The 19,261-nt window shown below is 46.7% G+C and overlaps 1 protein-coding gene across 1 annotated transcript in view; it reads right to left on the bottom strand.

Annotated features, from left to right (window-relative positions):
• Positions 1–19,261, bottom strand: part of LOC147725648 (dedicator of cytokinesis protein 2-like) — a 1,712,066-nt gene that overhangs the window by 83,933 nt on the left and 1,608,872 nt on the right. The window contains exons 46-48 of the mRNA XM_086964476.1: positions 18,431–18,512; positions 4,358–4,442; positions 4,185–4,271 (exon numbers count right to left, since the gene is read on the bottom strand). Of these exons, the coding sequence (XP_086820602.1) occupies positions 4,185–4,271; positions 4,358–4,442; positions 18,431–18,512 (254 nt within the window). The remainder of the gene's footprint in view (positions 1–4,184; positions 4,272–4,357; positions 4,443–18,430; positions 18,513–19,261) is intronic.

Here is a 19,261-nt window from a genome sequence, read left to right as displayed (position 1 = left end):
CACAATAAAACCCCCCCTCCCTTCAAACCCCCAAAGTAAACAATGCCTCCCTCCAAAATCCCACAATAAAATCCCCCCTCCCTCCAAACCCCCAAAGTAAACAATGCCTCCCTCCAAAATCCCACAATGAAATCCCCCCTCCCTCCAAACCTCCGAAGTAAACAATGCCTCCCTGCAAAATCCCACAATAAAATCCCCCCTCCCTCCAAACCCCCAAAGTAAACAATGCCTCCCTCCAAAATCCCACAATAAAATCCCTCCTCCCTCCAAACCCCCAAAGTAAACAATGTCTCCCTCCAAAATCCCACAATAAAATCCCCCCTCCCTCCAACCCCCCAAAGTAAACAATGCCTCCCTCCAAAATTCCACAATAAAATCCCCCCTCCCTCCAAACCCACTAAGTAAACAATGCCTCCCTCCAAAATCCCACAATAAAATCCCCCTCCCTTTATACCCCCAAAGTAAAAAATGCCTCCCTCCAAAATCCCACAATAAAACCCCCTCCCTCCAAACTCCCAAAGTAAACAATGCCTCCCTCCAAAATCCCACAATAAAGCCCCCCCTTCCTCCAAACCCCCAAAGTAAACAAGGTCTCCCTCCAAAATCCCACAATAAAGCCCCCCCTCCCTCCAAACCCCCAAAGTAAACAATGCCTCCCTCCAAAATCCCACAATAAAGCCCCCCCTCCCTCCAAACCCCCAAAGTAAACAATGTCTCCCTCCAAATCCCACAATAAAATCCCTCCTCCCTCCAAACCCTCAAAGTAAACAATGCCTCCCTCCAAAATACCACAATAAAATTCCCCCTCCCTTAAAACCCCAAAGTAAACAATGTCTCCCTCCAAAATCCCACAATAAAATCCCTCCTCCCTCCAAATCCCACAATAAAATCCCCCCTCTCTCCAAACCCCCAAAGTAAACAATGCCACCCTCCAAATCCCACAATAAAATCCCTCCTCCCTCCAAACCCCCAAAGTAAACAATGCCTCCCTCCAAAATCCCACAATAAAATCCCCCCTCCCTCCAAACCCCCAAAGTAAACAATGCCTCCCTCCAAAATTCCACAATAAAATCCCCCCTCCCTCCAAACCCACTAAGTAAACAATGCCTCCCTCCAAAATCCCACAATAAAATACCCCTCCCTCCAAACTCCCAAAGTAAAGAATGCCTCCCTCCAAAATACCACAATAAAACCCCCCCTCCCTCTAAACCCCCAAAGTAAACAAGGCCTCCCTCCAAAATCCCACAATAAAATCCCCCCTCTTTCCAACCCCTCAAAGTAAACAATGCCTCCCTCCAAAATCCCACAATAAAACCCCTCCTCCCTTCAAACCCCCAAAGTAAACAATGCCTCCCTCCAAAATCCCACAATAAAATCCCCCCTCCCTCCAAACCCCCAAAGTAAACAATGCCTCCCTCCAAAATCCCACAATAAAACCCCCCTCCCTCCAAACCTCCGAAGTAAACAATGCCTCCCTCCAAAATCCCACAATCAAAATCCCCCCTCCCTTCAAACCCTCAAAGTAAACAATGCCTCACTCCAAAATCCCACAATAAAACCCCCCTCCCTCCAAACCCCCGAAGTAAACAATGCCTCCCTCCAAAATCCCACAATCAAAATCCCCCCTCCCTTCAAACCCTCAAAGTAAACAATGCCTCCCTCCAAAATCCCACAATAAAATCCCCCCTCCCTTCAAACCCCCAAAGTAAACAATGCCTCCCTCCAAAATCCCACAATAAAATCCCCCCTCCCTTCAAACCCTCAAAGTAAACAATGCTTCCCTCCAAAATCCTGCAATAAAATCCCCCCTCCCTCCAAACCCCCAAAGTAAACAATGCCTCCCTCCACAATCCCACAATAAAATCCCCCTCCCTTCAAACCCCCAAAGTAAACAATACCTCCCTCCACAATCCCACAATAAAATCCCCCTCCCTTCAAACCCCCAAAGTAAACATCCCACAATAAAACCCCCCTCCCTCCAAACCCCCGAAGTAAACAATGCCTCCCTCCAAAATCCCACAATAAAATCCCCCCTCCCTCCAAACCCCCAAAGTAAACAATGCCTCCCTCCAAAATCCCACAATAAAATCCCCCCTCCCTTCAAACCCTCAAAGTAAACAATGCCTCCCTCCAAAATCCCACAATAAAATCCCCCCTCCCTTCAAACCCTCAAAGTAAACAATGCCTCCCTCCAAAATCCCACAATTAAACCCCCCCTCCCTTCAAACCCCCAAAGTAAACAATGCCTCCCTCCAAAATCCTACAATACAATCCCCTCTCCCTTCAAACCCCCAAAGTAAACAATGCCTCCCTCCAAAATCCTACTATAAAATCCCCCTCCCTTCAAACCCCCAAAGTAAACAATGCCACCCTCCAAAATCCTACTGCTCACCCTCCCTCGAGAAGAAACCGCCATTGCTTTTAATAAAGGTGTCTCCAGGTTGATGGTAAGAGTGACCCCCCTTGAAAGTTCTTTACGAAAGCCCTGGGCTCAAGGACCCTTCCAATTATACAGTTCACTTCTAAACACAGAACACCAGAAGGCTGAGGGTGCTTCATGCCCCACTCGAGAACAGCTGGCTCTAGAAGGCTTCTGTAGACATCCTAGGCCTTATTCACAAAGGGCCCCTTACTCATGGCGGGGCCCCGCAGTTTCCACAGTAAAGATTCTGTGGATCAGGTCCCCTCTGTGTCTCTGATCTCACACTACAGTGGTCCTTACACAGCAGCAGAGTCCACCTCCTCCTAGACATCTCTGAGCTGCACCCAAGTCATGTTCAGAGCAGGTCAAGAGTGTGGGCTCTCTCCTGCCGCACTCGTACTCGATGTCTCAGCTGTGACTACCCCCATGGTAAGGACTCAGAGGGCCTTCTGTGCCTGCCTTCCAGCGCACACTCGTAATTCATAAGAGCGGCCTCTCTCAGTGAAAAGATTAACATGAGTTCTAAGCCTTTCCATTCAAGCAAGTGGGCCGATTCACAAAGGAAAACTGAGACCAGAAGTCTAAGGGGTATATTACCAAGGCAAGCGAAATGAAATTATCTCCACTGTTGCGGCTGTTTTCGGCCGCAAAGTGGCGATAATTTCATCGCCCTATTTGCAAGCTGTTGCTAACAGCAGTTAGCGACAGCTTTTAGGTGATAGCGAGCAGTTTGGGGCCCGCTTTGCATGTCAGCGATATTTATCGCTAATGACATGCAAAGTGGGCGTACCCAACCTGTTAGAGACTGTAAGCAGTCGCTAACATCGCTATCGCCTATTATCAACGCAGGCGTAGCAATTAAAAAATTCACGCTAAGCCCGAATATCACTGAAAACTAATGCCTGCTCAGACCAGTTCTTAACCTGGATATCCAATGGGAGGTGGATATTCAGGTTAAGACCCTATTAGCGATAATGCCTGAATATCGCTGGATTTCCAGCGATATCACGCATTGAGCCACTATCGCGGCATATTTTATCGCTTTAGAGATAAACGTTGCTAATAGCACGTTATCTCTGCAATATCTCCGTGATGCTCGGCGATTGATTAAAAAAAATTTCGCTAAGCTTATTATGTGATAAATATCGCTAGTTGTTGATAATATGCCCCTTAATTTTGACCCGAAGTCTAACTTAGACCAAAAGTCTAACTTTACTACTAATAAACTTAGACTTTTAGGTCTACACTTAGACCTGTGGTCTAAGTTTACCTTTGTGAATCGGGCCCTTTTTTAATACATCAATACGCTTTAAATGTATAGTATAAAATTGCCAGGGCGTCTGTCCTCTGCTTTGTTCTTTTGTAATATGTACCTAGTGTTTTGAATAATATCTATGTAATTTAACTAATATTGATACATATGAGTTACACTTGTTTTAACTCTCTAGTCTGATCAAGTGTCCGTCTAAAGTGTGGTAACGTGTACATATGATTACTGTAAACACTCCATGTTTGAATAAATGTGCTTTATTATGAAAGGAGGTGCAGGCAGGAGTAAAGTGAGTGTAACATGTACATATGAATACTGTAAACACTCCATGTTTGAATAAAGGTGCTTTATTGTGAAAGGAGGTGCAGGCAGGAGTAAAGTGAGTGTAACATGTACATATGATTACTGTAAACACTCCATGTTTGTATAAAGGTGCTTTATTGTAATAGGAGGTGCAGGCAGGAGTAAAGCGTAACATTGGGGTGCACTCACCGTTGATATGCTGACCACCGCAAACCAGCGTAGGATGTCGGGGAGCTTGTAGGCGGTGACGTAGGTGGTCCGCTCGATCCACATGGTCTGGAATGGTAGAGAGATGTAGGTCCAATGAGAGAGAAGGAACACAAACAAGCCTTGTTCAATGCAACCATTTATGATTTACTTACAGCAAACTCATTCTCTGGGTCTTTGGGCCCCTTGCGGAAGGGTCGTGAGTAGCTGAATGTCTGCACGTTGTTGGCTTTGTAAAAACTGAAAGAAAGAGTGAAAGGCGTGAGAGAATTACCAGGAGAACATGTACATGGACTGGTGTGCAGGGAGAGTTAGTCCACCAAACCTTGTGGGAGTGAGCAGATGCAAACGCCCGGCACCCGCACCAGATGTGAGTCAGAAGCGACAAAAAGAACGGAGTGACCGGAAAAAGATCAGGTCTGCCCTTAAAATGATCATGTGTGTCGACCCACACCATCTTCAAAACCAGTAGCATCATTTACAAAGCAATCGCAACCAGCACCCTCGCTTATCTTGCAAATAGGCTCACTGGCGCTAGTGCTTCTAGGCACCCGCAGCCAGGACATCAGCACACTGCACTGAAGCGTAAAAAAGGAAAAAAACAAGACAACAGGCCTTTTCCATCTATGCACCCAGGATCTGGAACAACATCCCCGTATCCATCAGAAGCACCCAACGCTGCTTCAGTCGAGGAAGGGTTTCAAGACTCGCCTCTTTTAGGGAGACTACATGACATGCATGAACCATCCTCAGTCCGGCTGCAACTCCTCTTAATTCTTGACTTTATGCTTGTGTTTGACTATGGCTAGGTTCATGCTATAGTATTACCATATACATACATACATACGTACATACGTACATACATACATACGTACATATATACGTACATATGTACATACATACGTACGTATATGCATGCATACATACATAAATGGATGCATGCATGCAAATATACATACGTGCAGGCATGCATACCTATATACATACATACATACACACATATATACATACGTACGCACACATATGTACATACATACATACATATGTACATACATACATATGTACATACATGTATACATACATATGTACATGCATACATACATATGCACATACATGCATACATACATACATACATAAATGGATGCATGCATGCATATATACATACGTACAGGCATACATACATACATATATACGTACATACATACATACACACATAAAACATACGTACATACGTACATACATACATTAATAAATGGATGCATGCATGCATGCATACATACATACATGCATACATGAAGACAGTGGTCAGCCATGTTCAACCAGGAAAGAGGCTACATGGAGACCATTCAGAGCAGAGTGGGTCAGACATTTTCAGACAGCAGAGAGGCTACAAGGATATAACTCAGCAGACAGCAGTCTGACATGCTCAGGCAGAAGAGAGGTTACATGGAAACAACTGAGCAGGCAGCAGGTCAGACATGCTAAGAGTGCAGTGACACGTACACAGGGACAGATCAGCTGACAGTGGGCCAGACATGTTCAGGCTGGAAAGAGGTGCCATATGGACATCCGAGCAGACACAGCATCAGATCCGACATGCTCGAAGAGCACAGAGCGTACATGGAGGTAACTCAACACACAGGACATCAAACATGTTCAGACATCAGAGAGACTACATGACGACCACTCAGCAGACAGCAGGTCAGCCATGATCAGACAGCAGAGAGGTTACAGGAGCAGACATCAGGTCAGACAGACGAGGATGTACATGTAAGAGAAGGCTTGGCAGACAGCGTGTCACATATGTTCAGATGGCAGAGCCTGGTTACATGAATAAATAGCCGGGTAAACTGCAGGTCAGACATGACTAGACAGCAAAAAGCTGCCTGTATGTACATATATACATACATACATAGACGCGTAACAGTGTGCGTTAGTGGTTAAGGGACAGAGGGGCGATATCCACCCTGTGCCTGAACTGCATAATGGGAAACTGGGTTCAAATCTCAGCTTCTCCAGTTAATGAAGCTGTGTGATCCACCGCACATCACTGTACTCCATTGTGCCTGGTTTTGGTTGTGCAATCTGAGACTATCTGAAGAAGTCCAGTTTTTGATGTGTGTCTTATAAAACCTCCCTTTCTTATGGTGTGATAGGCAATTTTGATCAACATACAACTTTGGCCACACACACAATACACATGACAGTGCTTATTTTGAGCCAGTGGGTGCAGGGGGCACGCAGTTTGGGGACCGGCACTCATTTTTCCTCATCTAAGTTTGATCCAGAGCAAGAGAGAGGAACAAACAAATGGGGGAAGAAGGAGGGAGAGAAATACGGAAAACATCGGGGAAGGGAGAAAACAGGCATAAAGAAGAACTTGCAAGAGAGAGATAAGGGTGCAGGGAGTTTGAGGGGCTGGATGAAGTTTACTGCCTCGTTTAGATCACAGGGTGGTGAGGCGCGTGAGCGAAGTGGGGCGGAGGCAGAACAATGACAGCTAAACCACCCTCCCACCGGCCAACCGAACTTCCTCCAACGATGCTAATGGTTGAGAGGAAGACACAGGGATGGAAGATGAAGGAGGGAGGGGTAGCAGGAGTGGTAAACACGTTGGACCATATTTATGACCTCAGTTGCACAGTGCTTATTTTGTCCCAGTGGTTTCCGGGGCTCAGTACGGGAACTTAATTGTCAGCACCGGCTCTATCCACCACATGGGGGCGGTGTCTTTTTCAAATTTTGAGATGAGCACCACACCCGTGGTTCTGTCATTGGCAGCGCTGGGCAGGCTAAGGGTGGTGCAGGCTGCAGTGGCCTTCCGCGAAGGGCCCTGGCACTTCATTTTTTACCAATTAAGGCTGAAGTTGCATCACTCTTGCACCAGGCAAGAGTGTCGCAAGTCCAAAATGTGATGTCTGAAGCCAGGCGAGGCCACCTCGCACGGTACTGAGTGGCTTCACGATTCTTGAGTAAAGCGACGCAGCGTAAATCACTGTGTTGCTTCACTTTGTACCAGGGAGGCTTCGAAGGGCGCTGTGTGGGTGTTCTCACGCAACACCCATGGATTGTGATGCATTCCCAGAGTTACCAGAGCTGGTAGACCTGGGGATCTGCCGTACTTCCAACCGGGCCCCACGTGACTACGCCCCGCCTCCCTCCGGCAAACACGGAAGTATACTTCAGCTTCGCGGTTGAGCCCGTGATTCACTCCAACGGAGCTCCCCACCGACCTGCTGCTAGGCTAATCTGCCGTACTTCCTCATGCCACAAATGGTGGCTGAGCGTTAACGCAGGGACGGGGAAGCTCATGAAGCCCTGAATTAGCGTGCTTCGAGTAAGAATGAATCCACTTGTTTTCGCATGTGTATGAATGGTTGTGCTGCCCACCTTTGAATGTAAGTGGTGCGAGTGTTTGTTTTTAAATCAGATCCTAATCATTTGCACTTGAGATCTATTTTGCGCCGCATTATTTATTACTTACTACGGCACGCTTCTATTTCGGGGCATAGACACCTATACTTTCACCGCACATGGGATTTACCCATCGATGCCTTTCGCTCGCACTGGAACAGCGGCGATCCTATTCAACTAGTTCACGATACTACACAGGTTCGAATTGGTTGTAATATTGTGATGGCAGTAAACGCCTGTTTCACGACAGCCGCATACCTGTGTTACTCACGGTTGCTTCAGTCCCACCTACGGGCATTTAGCCTCACATGGTGCACCATGATCCACCTTCCATGTATGTTTGTACATGAGTACGTCTCCCTTACCCCCTTTGTTTCCACAGGTTTTTTCCGATCATCACGGAGAAGAACACCCTTTCTCTCCTTATTGATTTCCAGGGGATGCGTCAAAAAGATTCCCAGAATAAGCGTAACGAGGAGAAATATCTTATTTCTGTTAGTTACTTCCTCTTTCCATGTCTGCTGCATCCTGCATCACACATAGGTAGAGGAATATGCCTCGGGTTTTGTTTTAGTGCAGGAAGGTGCCCCTTCCTGCACGAAAACAATCCTGCATGCAACGGAGGCAACCTTGCACCATGGTGCACGGGGGCTGCACCAGCGCAGGGGAAAAGACAGGAATGCGCCGTATTCTTTTAAATACAGCACATCCCTGTCCTTTCCTGTCATGCAGCGCAGCAGGGCGACTGCGGGATACATCTCCTAAGTAAGCCCCATTGTTAGAAGTGTGGAAGGTGCAAGGTTGGAGAGCCCTTCAGGTCCTGCATTCACCCCTCCTCCACACACACCACCGTCCAGGTCTGCCGAGGCAGCATAGGTCCTGCAGCTCTTGGGAGAGGCCGCACAATTAATGATCATGTAATTATGATAACAGATTGTATGTACACAGACACATAACAGCAAGGCCTGCCTCATGAAGGAGGTGTGGGGGGCCAGGCCTGGCCTGGGAGGGGAGAGGCCTCTCCTGCAGTGGTGGCTAGCAGGGAACAGAGGTGGTGAGACAGGAGGATGGAGGGGGGAACAAAACATAAAAAATATCACTTACCTCCTTGCGGCCGCCTCTATCTGTCCTCTGTCGTTGCTGACGAATCCCGGAAGCACACAGGCTCCCCTAAGCCATTCACAGCATTGTGATTGGTCTGAGCACCCCAGTTCGACTCTTCTATGGAGACGGGGAGCCTGTGAATGTTCCCCACCAGGCTGTGGATCACAGCCTGGAGGGGAACATGCAAAGTGCACCTGACTGTTTGGCCGGGCCAAGGCGGTCGGCCAAACCGTCATGCGCACTTAGAGTGTGATTGAACCACTCCTCCCAGGATTCGACACCAACCCCGCCGTGTCCTTACCCAGTTCTGTAGCTCATTTGTGTAAGAAATATGAGGGTTATACTCTAGCAAGTATTAAAATGAACCTGATGGGTTATAGAATAAAATATATGTGCTACACTTTTAATAGTTGAAACGTTCCAGGGGTGTATCTGGCAGGAGACACAGACTTGGCAGAATACTTAGCAGGTTTCATCATCCATACATTCATCAATAGGGTCACTGTTTATTTATTTATTCCTGCAGAGCACATACTGGACTATCGTCTCGAGTGATAAGGCGCTTCACTGGATGTACACTTAAAAAAGAGCAAGAGGTGGAGAATCAGGTCTTCTAAGCACTACAACAGTAGCCAATAGCAGATTCGATCCCTGTTACTAGATATTACAAAGGTAATAAATTATAGTCATCAGGACTGTGTTCTTACAATTATTGCATATTTATTTACATCATATATGCTGGAAGTTCATGGGTATGTTTTCAGTGATATGCAACAGGTGGCACTTTACATTCCTCTTCGAGTTCTTTTAGGAAGACACTGAGATAAGGAGGGGCTGAGGGAAATCCCAGGGGGATGACATGAGAAGGACAACTTCAGAGTGATATTTTTCAAGAGATTGACAATTCTCTGCAGGCAAGACTGATGTAATGTGGCCGCATTCCCTAGTTTCAGACATGAGCCAGGCAGCATGTAGGACATCTTCAGGTAGTGAGGCATTGGGGAGGCCTTTTAATACAGCCCTTCCATTTCCTATGGATGAGATGACAAAGACTTACTCAATGTTGTTCAGATGCTCTTTGGAGGACCTGCCTGGTGCTGCACAAGACCTTGCTTAGGTAGGATGTGCCTCTAGTCGTGTTTGACATGATCTAGGGTGAGCTTGGACCAGGATTTTGACGAGGAGATATTTTTGAGGGAGAGACCAATGCCCTTCAAGTATTTACTCCACTCAGGTGAAAATTGACAGTTCTGTGTGGGAAAGAGGGAAAGGAATTCTGGTTCATGTGGGGTACATTTCAATTTCATGCTTTATCCATGCCTGTACTTCAGAGAAGCATGAGGTCATTGTGTGGCAACCCATTGTCTGATCTCCTGTTCTCTCAAGCCTTTTCACACTAGCGACCTACTTCCAGCCCTGACCTTCGGTTTTGCATCCTTAGCGCCAAGAAACCGCTTGGTAGTTGTGCGCTTTATAAATATTTTAAAATTTAAATTCAACGCAAGTCATTGAAGAATAGGGGTCATGATCAACCATGTGGTACACTGAAAGCTGATGCTCTGAGCCTATAGACTGAATTATCAATCCTAACACATACAGCTTTATTTGTGAGGCAACATCCCAACCAGTTAAGGAGTGTGTTACCTATGACTCTTCCCTCATATAGCAGTGTGAGGAGACTTCGTAGCTCAATCGTAATAAGCGCTGAAGATAAATCGAATGACACAAGTGGGCCAGGTTCTCTTTTGTCGTAGAGTTGTCAACAGCCTCTTCGAGGAGAAGGACTGTTGTGGCTCTTTGATAGGATCGACAACTCGACAGGGAAGATCACGTTTGGAGATGTGATGATCGTGTTGCCAACATGCATTTTCAACAAGTAGTTCTTCCAGGCCCAGGAGGCATGTAACAAGACTGAAATGTTTAGTTAGTTCATGGCCTTCACCAGCTTGCTTGAACAGAGGTCCTACGTGGCACCTTCCTTGAGCAGAGGTGGTATGTGGCATCTTCCTTGAGTAGCGTTTGTAAAAAGCACCTTCCTTGAGTAGAGGTCATACATAGTACCTTCCATGAACTTAGGTCATACGTGGCACCTTCCTTGAGCAGTGGTCATACATAGTACCTTCCATGAGCTTAGGTCATACGTGGAACCTTCCTTCAGTAGTGGCCGTACGTGGCACCTTCCTTCAGTAGTGGTCGTACGTGGCACCTTCCTTCAATAGTGGTCGTACGTGGCACAATCCTTCAGTAGTGGTCATACGTGGCACCTTTCTTCAGTAGTGGTCGTACGTGGCACGTTTCTTCAGTAGTGGTCGTACATGGCACCATCCCTGAGCAGAGGTCATATGTGGCACCTTCCTTGAGCAGAGGTGGTACGTGGCACCATCCCTGAGCAGAGGTGGTACGTGGCACTATCCCAGAGCAGAGGTAATACATGGCATCTTCCTTGAGTAGCGTTTGTAAAAAGCACCTTCCTTGAGTAGAGGTGATATGCAGCGCTTTCCACGAGCAATGGTTTTATGTGGCACCTTCCTTGAGCAGTGGCCATACATAGTACCTTCTATGAGCAGAGGTCAAACGTGGCACCTTCCTTGAGTAGTGCTCATACATGGTACCTTCCATGAGCAGAGGTCATACTCGGCACCTTCCTTGAGAAGTGGTCATACATAGTACTTTCCATGAGCTGAGGTCATACGTGGCACCTTCCTTGAGAAGTGGTCATACATAAACTCCACCTGACGACTAGCAGGAGTCCTAAAGGGCGGGTAAAACCGTGAGTTATTCTGAGGAGAGTAATAATATTTGATCTTCTCTCTGTCTATTTCCTAACGGTGTGGGCAGGCCTTAGCGTGCCTGGACCCCCGTAGGATTTGTTTCCTTTTTATAATCTGGTCCTGAAGAAAGCTGAGCTGACTATAGCACTACCAGCAGAAACATGTTGACCATTCACCTTTTTAAGTCCCTGGATAAAAATTATAAAGTCCAGCGACCTCACAGCTTTTTAATGTGAACAACTGGCCCCTAATAAAGTTTGTTGAGGCACAGTTGTGATCTTTTATATATACACCTTTGCACTGATCACTTCCTTCACACACACCAGCTCCGCTGCACTTGCAGGCGTGGTAGCACACAGGTGGGGATAGTCGGCCCCCCCTGTGACCGAACCCCATGATGAAGCATGTCACCTCTAGGGTGAGTGAGGGTTCTTTTAGAAAATAAATAATTTTTCATTCCCTCTCACATCACTTAATGACCACTCACATCTAGGTAGGTTTCACCTTTTGTTTAATTTGATATAGGGTTTCACTCATGTCCTACTGGCACTCTTTTGTTGATAATAGGTATTAAAATAAGGGGTGGGAGAGTAGCCGTTATTCCCTTCCTCTCTTGTTGTATATACATACATAGTACCTTCCATGAGCTTCGGTCATACGTGGCACCTTCCTTGAGAAGTGGTCATACATAGTACCTTCCATGAGCAGAGGTCATACGTGGCACCTTCCTTGAGAAGTGGTCATACATAATTCCTTCCATGAGCAGAGGTCATACGTGGCACCTTCCTTGAGAAGTGGTCATACATAGTACCTTCCATGAGCTTAGGTCATAGGTGGCACCTTCCTTGAGAAGTGGTCATGCATAGTACCTTCCATGAGAAGAGGTCATACGTAGCACCTTCCTTGAGCAGTGGTCATACATAGTACCTTCCATGAGCAGAGGTCATACGTGGCAGCTTCCTTGAGAAGTGGTCATACATAGTACCTTCCATGAGCAGAGGTCATACGTGGCACCTTCCTTGAGAAGTGGTCATACATAGTACCTTCCATGAGGTTTGGTCATACGTGGCACCTTCCTTGAGAAGTGGTCATACATAGTACCTTCCATGAGCAGATGTCATACATGGCACCATCCTTGAGCAGTGGTCATACATAGTACCTTCCATGAGCAGAGGTCATACGTGGCACCTTCCTTGAGAAGTGGTCATACATAGTACCTTCCATGAGGTTTGGTCATACGTGGCACCTTCCTTGAGAAGTGGTCATACATAGTACCTTCCATGAGCAGATGTCATACGTGGCACCATCCTTGAGAAGTGGTCATACATAGTACCTTCCATGAGCAGAGGTCATACGTGGCACCTTCCTTGAGAAGTGGTCATACATAGTAGCTTCCATGAGCAGAGGTCATATGTGGCACCTTCCTTCAGTAGTGTTCATACATAATACCTTCTATGAGCAGAGGTCATACGTGGCACCTTCCATCAGTAGTGGTCATACATAGTACCTTCCATGAGCAGAGGTCATACGTGGCACCTTCCTTCAGTAGTGGTCATACATAGTACCTTCCATGAGCAGAGGTCATACGTGGCACCTTCCTTGAGAAGTGGTCATACATAGTACCTTCCATGAGCAGAGGTCATACGTGGCACCTTCCTTGAGAAGTGGTCATACATAGTACCTTCAATGAGCAGAGGTCATACGTGGCACCTTCTTTGAGAAGTGGTCATACATAGTACCTTCCATGAGCAGAGGTCATATGTGGCACCTTCCTTCAGTAGTGGTCATACATAGTACCTTCCATGAGCAGAGGTCATACGTGGCACCTTCCTTGAGAAGTGGTCATACATAGTACCTTCCATGAGCAGAGGTCATACGTGGCACCTTCCTTGAGAAGTGGTCATACATAGTACCTTCCATGAGCAGAGGTCATACGTGGCACCTTCCTTCAGTAGTGGTCATACATAGTACCTTCCATGAGCAGAGGTCATACGTAGCACCTTCCTTGAGAAGTGGTCATACATAGTACCTTCCATGAGCAGAGGTCATACGTGGCACCTTCCTTGAGAAGTGGTCATACATAGTACCTTCCATGAGCAGAGGTCATACGTGGCACCTTCCTTCAGTAGTGGTCATACATAGTACCTTCCATGAGCAGAGGTCATACGTGGCACCTTCCTTGAGAAGTGGTCATACATAGTACCTTCCATGAGCAGAGGTCATACGTGGCACCTTCTTTCAGTAGTGGTCATACATAGTACCTTCCACGAGCAGAGGTCATACGTGGCACCTTCCTGGAGAAGTGGTCATACATAGTACCTTCCATGAGCAGAGGTCATACGTGGCACCTTCCTTGAGAAGTGGTCATACATAGTACCTTCCATGAGCAGAGGTCATACGTGGCACCTTCCTTGAGAAGTGGTCATACATAGTACCTTCCATGAGCAGAGGTCATACGTGTCACCTTCCTTGAGAAGTGGTCATACATAGTACCTTCCATGAGCAGAGGTCATACGTGGCACCTTCCTTCAATAGTGGTCATACATAGTACCTTCCATGAGCAGAGGTCATACGTGGCACCTTCCTTGAGAAGTGGTCATACATAGTACCTTCCATGAGCAGAGGTCATACGTGGCACCTTCCTTGAGAAGTGGTCATACATAGTACCTTCCATGAGCAGAGGTCATACGTGGCATCTTCCTTGAGAAGTGGTCATACATAGTACCTTCCATGAGCAGAGGTCATATGTGGCACCTTCCTTGAGAAGTGGTCATACATAGTACCTTCCATGAGCAGAGGTCATACGTGGCACCTTCCTTGAGAAGTGGTCATACATAGTACCTTCCATGAGCAGAGGTCATACGTGGCACCTTCCTTGAGCAGAGGTCATACAAGGCGTGTCTTGGGAGGATCATGCATGGACCCTTGTTGGTGTTCGGTGTTTAAAATATTAACCAGAGGGGGGGGGGTTAGAGGACCCATAGTATCAACTGTTTGAAAGATGTTTTTCAATAGCTGTTGAAAATGGTTCCAATTACAGCTTTTCTTACCAGAAAAGTGCTGTGTGAAAGAAAGGACGTGCACTTCCCACATTAATAATGCTGCAGAAGCGGAAGGAGTGCCTTATCTTGAACCTCGCACAGTGGGTGTGGGCACTCAGTGAGGCCTTGTGTGCAGGGTTCTCTCTGAGGCTTTCTTCAGTTCCTACAGCACCGAATCAACACACGCAGGCTCCGCCAGGGGCAGTGGGTGAGCCAATGGCAGCGGCTGAAGGCAGCTCACAGAAGAACAAGGTGGAAAGTGACCACAAAGACAAATAAAAGATCACGAAAGACTAGGGCAAAGGTGAGATGTGTGAAAGGGTGGGCCTAGTGAGTGATCCTGGACAGAGGTGTCCCCCGGGGGTGCTCAGAGCTTGGCCCAGGCTTCATTTCAGGATTCTGGAGCTCGGACCGGAAGTGAACTCTGTTTAGATACGGATTGGGATTCCCAGATGTGATGTCTGCATTCCATCATTTCCTTCTGATGAGTTCTGGCAGGTCAACCCCACTGACGTTTTACAGCCAGGTCACCACCTCTCTTAAATCATCCAGAGAGCTTTTTAAAGTTATTGAATCTCTTTCAGTACCTAAAGCCATTGAATCCGTTAATGAGTCCCAGGAGCTTTGTAATAACATCGCAAGCTTCTTTCTCACCAAAATCTCTGATATTCATGTCTCTTTAACTTCTCTTAATTCTGAACTAGATGCTAATAGTGCACTCCTGCCCCTTCCCTCTCCTCTTTTACACAATCAAATCCCTGAATTGGACTCCCCGTCCAATTTTTCTAAATTTCCTTGTTTAACACTTGATGATCTAAACCGCCTCCTTGATTCTACCAAATCATCTTCACCTCTTGATCCATGTCCTTTGAAGATAATGAAGTCCTGCAGAGAGACAGTTCTTCCTTCCCTTCTGCAAGTTATGAACATGGCTTTAGATGAGGGGTCTTTTCCTACCCCTTGGAAATCAGCGGTTATCAAGCCCCTTTTAAAGAAACCTTCCCTAAACCCTGAAATCCTTAAAAATTTCCACCCTATATCTCTGCTTCCCGCCCCAGCAAAGATTCTCGAGGCCCACCTCAATTCCCATCTCACTACCTACCTGGAGACGATGGGACTTCTTGATATGTCCCAGCACAAGTTTCGTGCTGCTCATAGCACAGAGTCTGCCCTCATTGTCGTAGCTAACAACATCCGCTCCGAAGTGGACAGAGGGCAGACCGCATTACTGGTGCTACTCAACCTTACAGCAGCATTTGATACCCTATCCCCTTCCATCCTGGTAGATCGTTTGAAGGGGATAGGAGTAGGGGGAACTGCTCTGAGCCTCCTGTCGTCTTTTTTTATCTCAAAGACAACAGAGGGTCCAGCTTGGTAGCTTCCTCTCCCCCCCCCCAGGCCGTGCAATGTGGGGTTCCTCAGGGCTCTTCCCTGAGTCCCCTGTTATTCAACATCTACGTAACTCCACTTGCCGAGGTAGTAAGATATTTTGGGTATCAAATTCTGTCTTATGCAGATGATACCCAGATTATAATTTCCACCACCTCACAGGCCTCAGCGGCTGCCTCCAAATTTCGATCTTGTATGGAGGCAGTGTCGCAATGGATGGTGCATAACTACCTAAAGCTCAATGGAGAGAAAACGGAGGTCCTAGTCTTTGGAGGTAACCACAACATCTGGTCCGAAGACTGGTGGCCCCCTCTCTGGGTGACTGCCCTAAACCTTCCAACTCGGCCAGAAACCTTGGTGTCCACATAGACTCGCCCCTCTCCTTTGACCTACAGGTCAATAGAACTGTATCCACCTGCTGCAATACCATCCGCATGCTGAAAAAAATGGCCCCCTTTTTGTCACCTGACGCTCGTAAGCAGGCTACAGTCGCCCTGGTATCTTCCAGGCTCGACTAATGTAATGCGTTATATGGGGGCATAAACAAGAAATCCCTACATCGTCTCCAGATGGTCCAAAACTCTGCTGCCAGGATGGCCCTAATGCTGCCCAGGCTGACATCTGCAACACAAGCCAGAAAGAACCTCCATTGGCTTCCCATGCATGCCAGGATTTCCTTCAAACTTATCTGCTGACTCACAGGGCTGTATTTGGATCTGCCCCTGAAGGTATAAAGACTCTTGTCAGCCTTTACTCCCCTAATAGATCCCTACGGTCATCCTCGCGAAATCTGCTCGTCATTCCCAGATTCAAAAAGGCTAGATGGGGTGGACGAGTCTTTTCCACCCTAACTCCCAAACTGTGGAATAGTCTCCCTCCCGAACTCTCTAACCAACCCTCTCTGGCCATCTTTCGGAAACTTTTGAAGACTTGCCTCTTTTCTCAGGCTTATCATTAAAGTATCTTGGTTTTTGTATGAATGTATATGCACGCACTGCGCCTTGATGCCAGTTGGGCTAAGTTCGCGCATTACAAATTAAATTTCATTCATTCATTCATTCACGTTTATCAGGAAAAAAACCTCAGATAATTCAGATTCAGGCAACATGTGGTGCAGATGACATCACATTTACCAAGAAATCCTCATTTTCACAAGGAAAGTTCTAACCAGAAGGGTTTCCTGCACTGGTGACTAGTATCCCTCAAGATAATAGTATGTCCTGGGTGCGGTAAGTACTTCAACCCCATACAGCCCAGATAAGCAGCGAGAGCTTGGAATACCCTTCCTCTTCATTTGAGAACATCCCCATCCATCATGGCGTTCAGGAAAGGCCTAAAAACCCACCTCTTTAACATCACTGCCTAATGGATGTCTCTCTATTCTGCATGTAATGTGATCTGTCTCCCCTTTCTCTCGCGCCAGGATACTATACTTTTTAGTAGCAGAGCGCGCTACAAAAGCCTCTATAATAATAATGGCACCAGCCCCATTACAGCTTCTATCGAACAACGACCAGGGCCCAGCCCTTCTGGCTCCGCCGGGGGCCCTAATCTAAGGCTATGATCGTGGGCACCATTGGCACAAGTGCTAGCCACGTGCTATGGAAGTGCCAGTTCTGCCTGAGCATGAAAGATCACACGTACCCTAAGTATTATCGCTCTTACAGGGGCAGCGCTATGTTATTGTTCTTACATGGGCAGCGCTATATTAGCGCTCCTATAGGGGTAGCACCTTAAATGATTAACTATTTCTTAAAATATTCCTTATTGATAAATAGTCACTTTAACTGCTGTACTGGGGTTGAAAAGGTTCATAGTTTTTACTTGAAAAATGTAGAGCAAGGTGTGTTTTATTTTCAGATTATGTCCAATTCAATAAACAAATTAAATATTAAAAACCTTATATGAGACCAGATGTAATAAAATATTAATTACTCTCCTATTAAAAAATGTGTCATTCTGGATACATAACACTCTCGAATCATGAAATCATGCTATAGGATTACTCTGCTCACTGACCTTGCTGTCCCCTTTGGATTCTGCACATCAAAAGCCCCCCCTCCCCCCACCAAAGGAATCAAAGTTTGTCTTCCTGTCCGTCCCTTTGCTTGACTTGAAGTCTCTCCAGTTTGCTCATGTCTCGCTCCAGAGGTTAACATCTGCAGTGAGCCCAGACCACTGACAGTGCAGGAAGTCACACATGTTTTTAATCCTTAACTTTGCTTTTTAAATCTTTGCGGTCTCTCTGGACTTCTCAAAGTCTGCAAAGTATGTAAACCCCCCAAAAAATAAAGCAAACTTCTATAAGTATATGGTGAAGACAAACTCAGTGAGGTATGAGCAAGGCTTCATTAGAGGGTGCGTAAACTGAATGAACCAATAATAGTGCGGACAGACTGGGCAACATGTGAAACGGGCATTTCCTCCACCAGCAGCCTCATTTCACATTCTTTGACTTAGAGGAGACACTGGTGGCACTATTGATCAGGAAAGGGTCAGAAGGACTTACTTGGCGATCTGCTCCGGCACGATCTTGTCCTTAAAGCGCTCTTTCTCCTCCAGGACGGGCTGCACCGTGAAGCACTGGATGTCTGAGGTGAGGCGTCAAGGAACCAGCAGGGAGGGACAGAGAAACACAAGCAGCAAGGAACTGAAGCAACCATACTTGGGAGCAGATTTACAAGCCCCCCTGCGCCACCAGTGCGTTACCTTTTGTGACGCACCGGCGGCGCATTTTACTGCCCCAATTGTCCAAGCAATAAGAACCCACCTGATTGTTTGAATTTAATTCCATAGGCTGTCTACTTCATCTTTTTGTCCTGATGAAGACCCACATAGACGATTTTCCCTCTGCGCTCTTGTGAAAGGGTCGAAACGTCAACCTTAATAATTGACCATGTCCAAACAGTCTCCTTATCCTTTACTTTTAGAGTATTAATTTGATGAGGATTCATGTAAATAATTGTACAAATGCGACAGGATGCTTATTTTGTTAAATCTATGGCACTTAAATCATCAGATCTCCGACTACCTGGATTCTAATGGCCTACTTAAATCTTCCCAGATGGGTTTTAGACCGGGCCAAAGCACGGAGACTGCATTGGTTGCCATGGCCGAAGAAGCCAGAAAGATCATGGATGAAGGAGGGTCAGTGGCAGTGATCCTCCTGGACCTTAGCGCGGCCTTTGACACCATGAACCATTCCACACTGGTTCGCAGGCTCAAGGGTATGGGAATCTCAGGGGTTGTCCTGTCTTGGCTGAACTCCTTTCTGAGCGACCGGTCCTTCCAGGTGACGGAAGGGAACTTCACTTCCAAAAGCATACCTATACATTGTGGG

Source organism: Lissotriton vulgaris, chromosome 3_2 (genome assembly GCF_964263255.1).
Source record: "Lissotriton vulgaris chromosome 3_2, aLisVul1.2, whole genome shotgun sequence".
NCBI classification, from domain to species: domain Eukaryota; kingdom Metazoa; phylum Chordata; class Amphibia; order Caudata; family Salamandridae; genus Lissotriton; species Lissotriton vulgaris.
The sequence above is the reverse complement of the archived record's forward strand: the minus strand, read 5'-3'. Positions and strand labels throughout refer to the sequence as shown.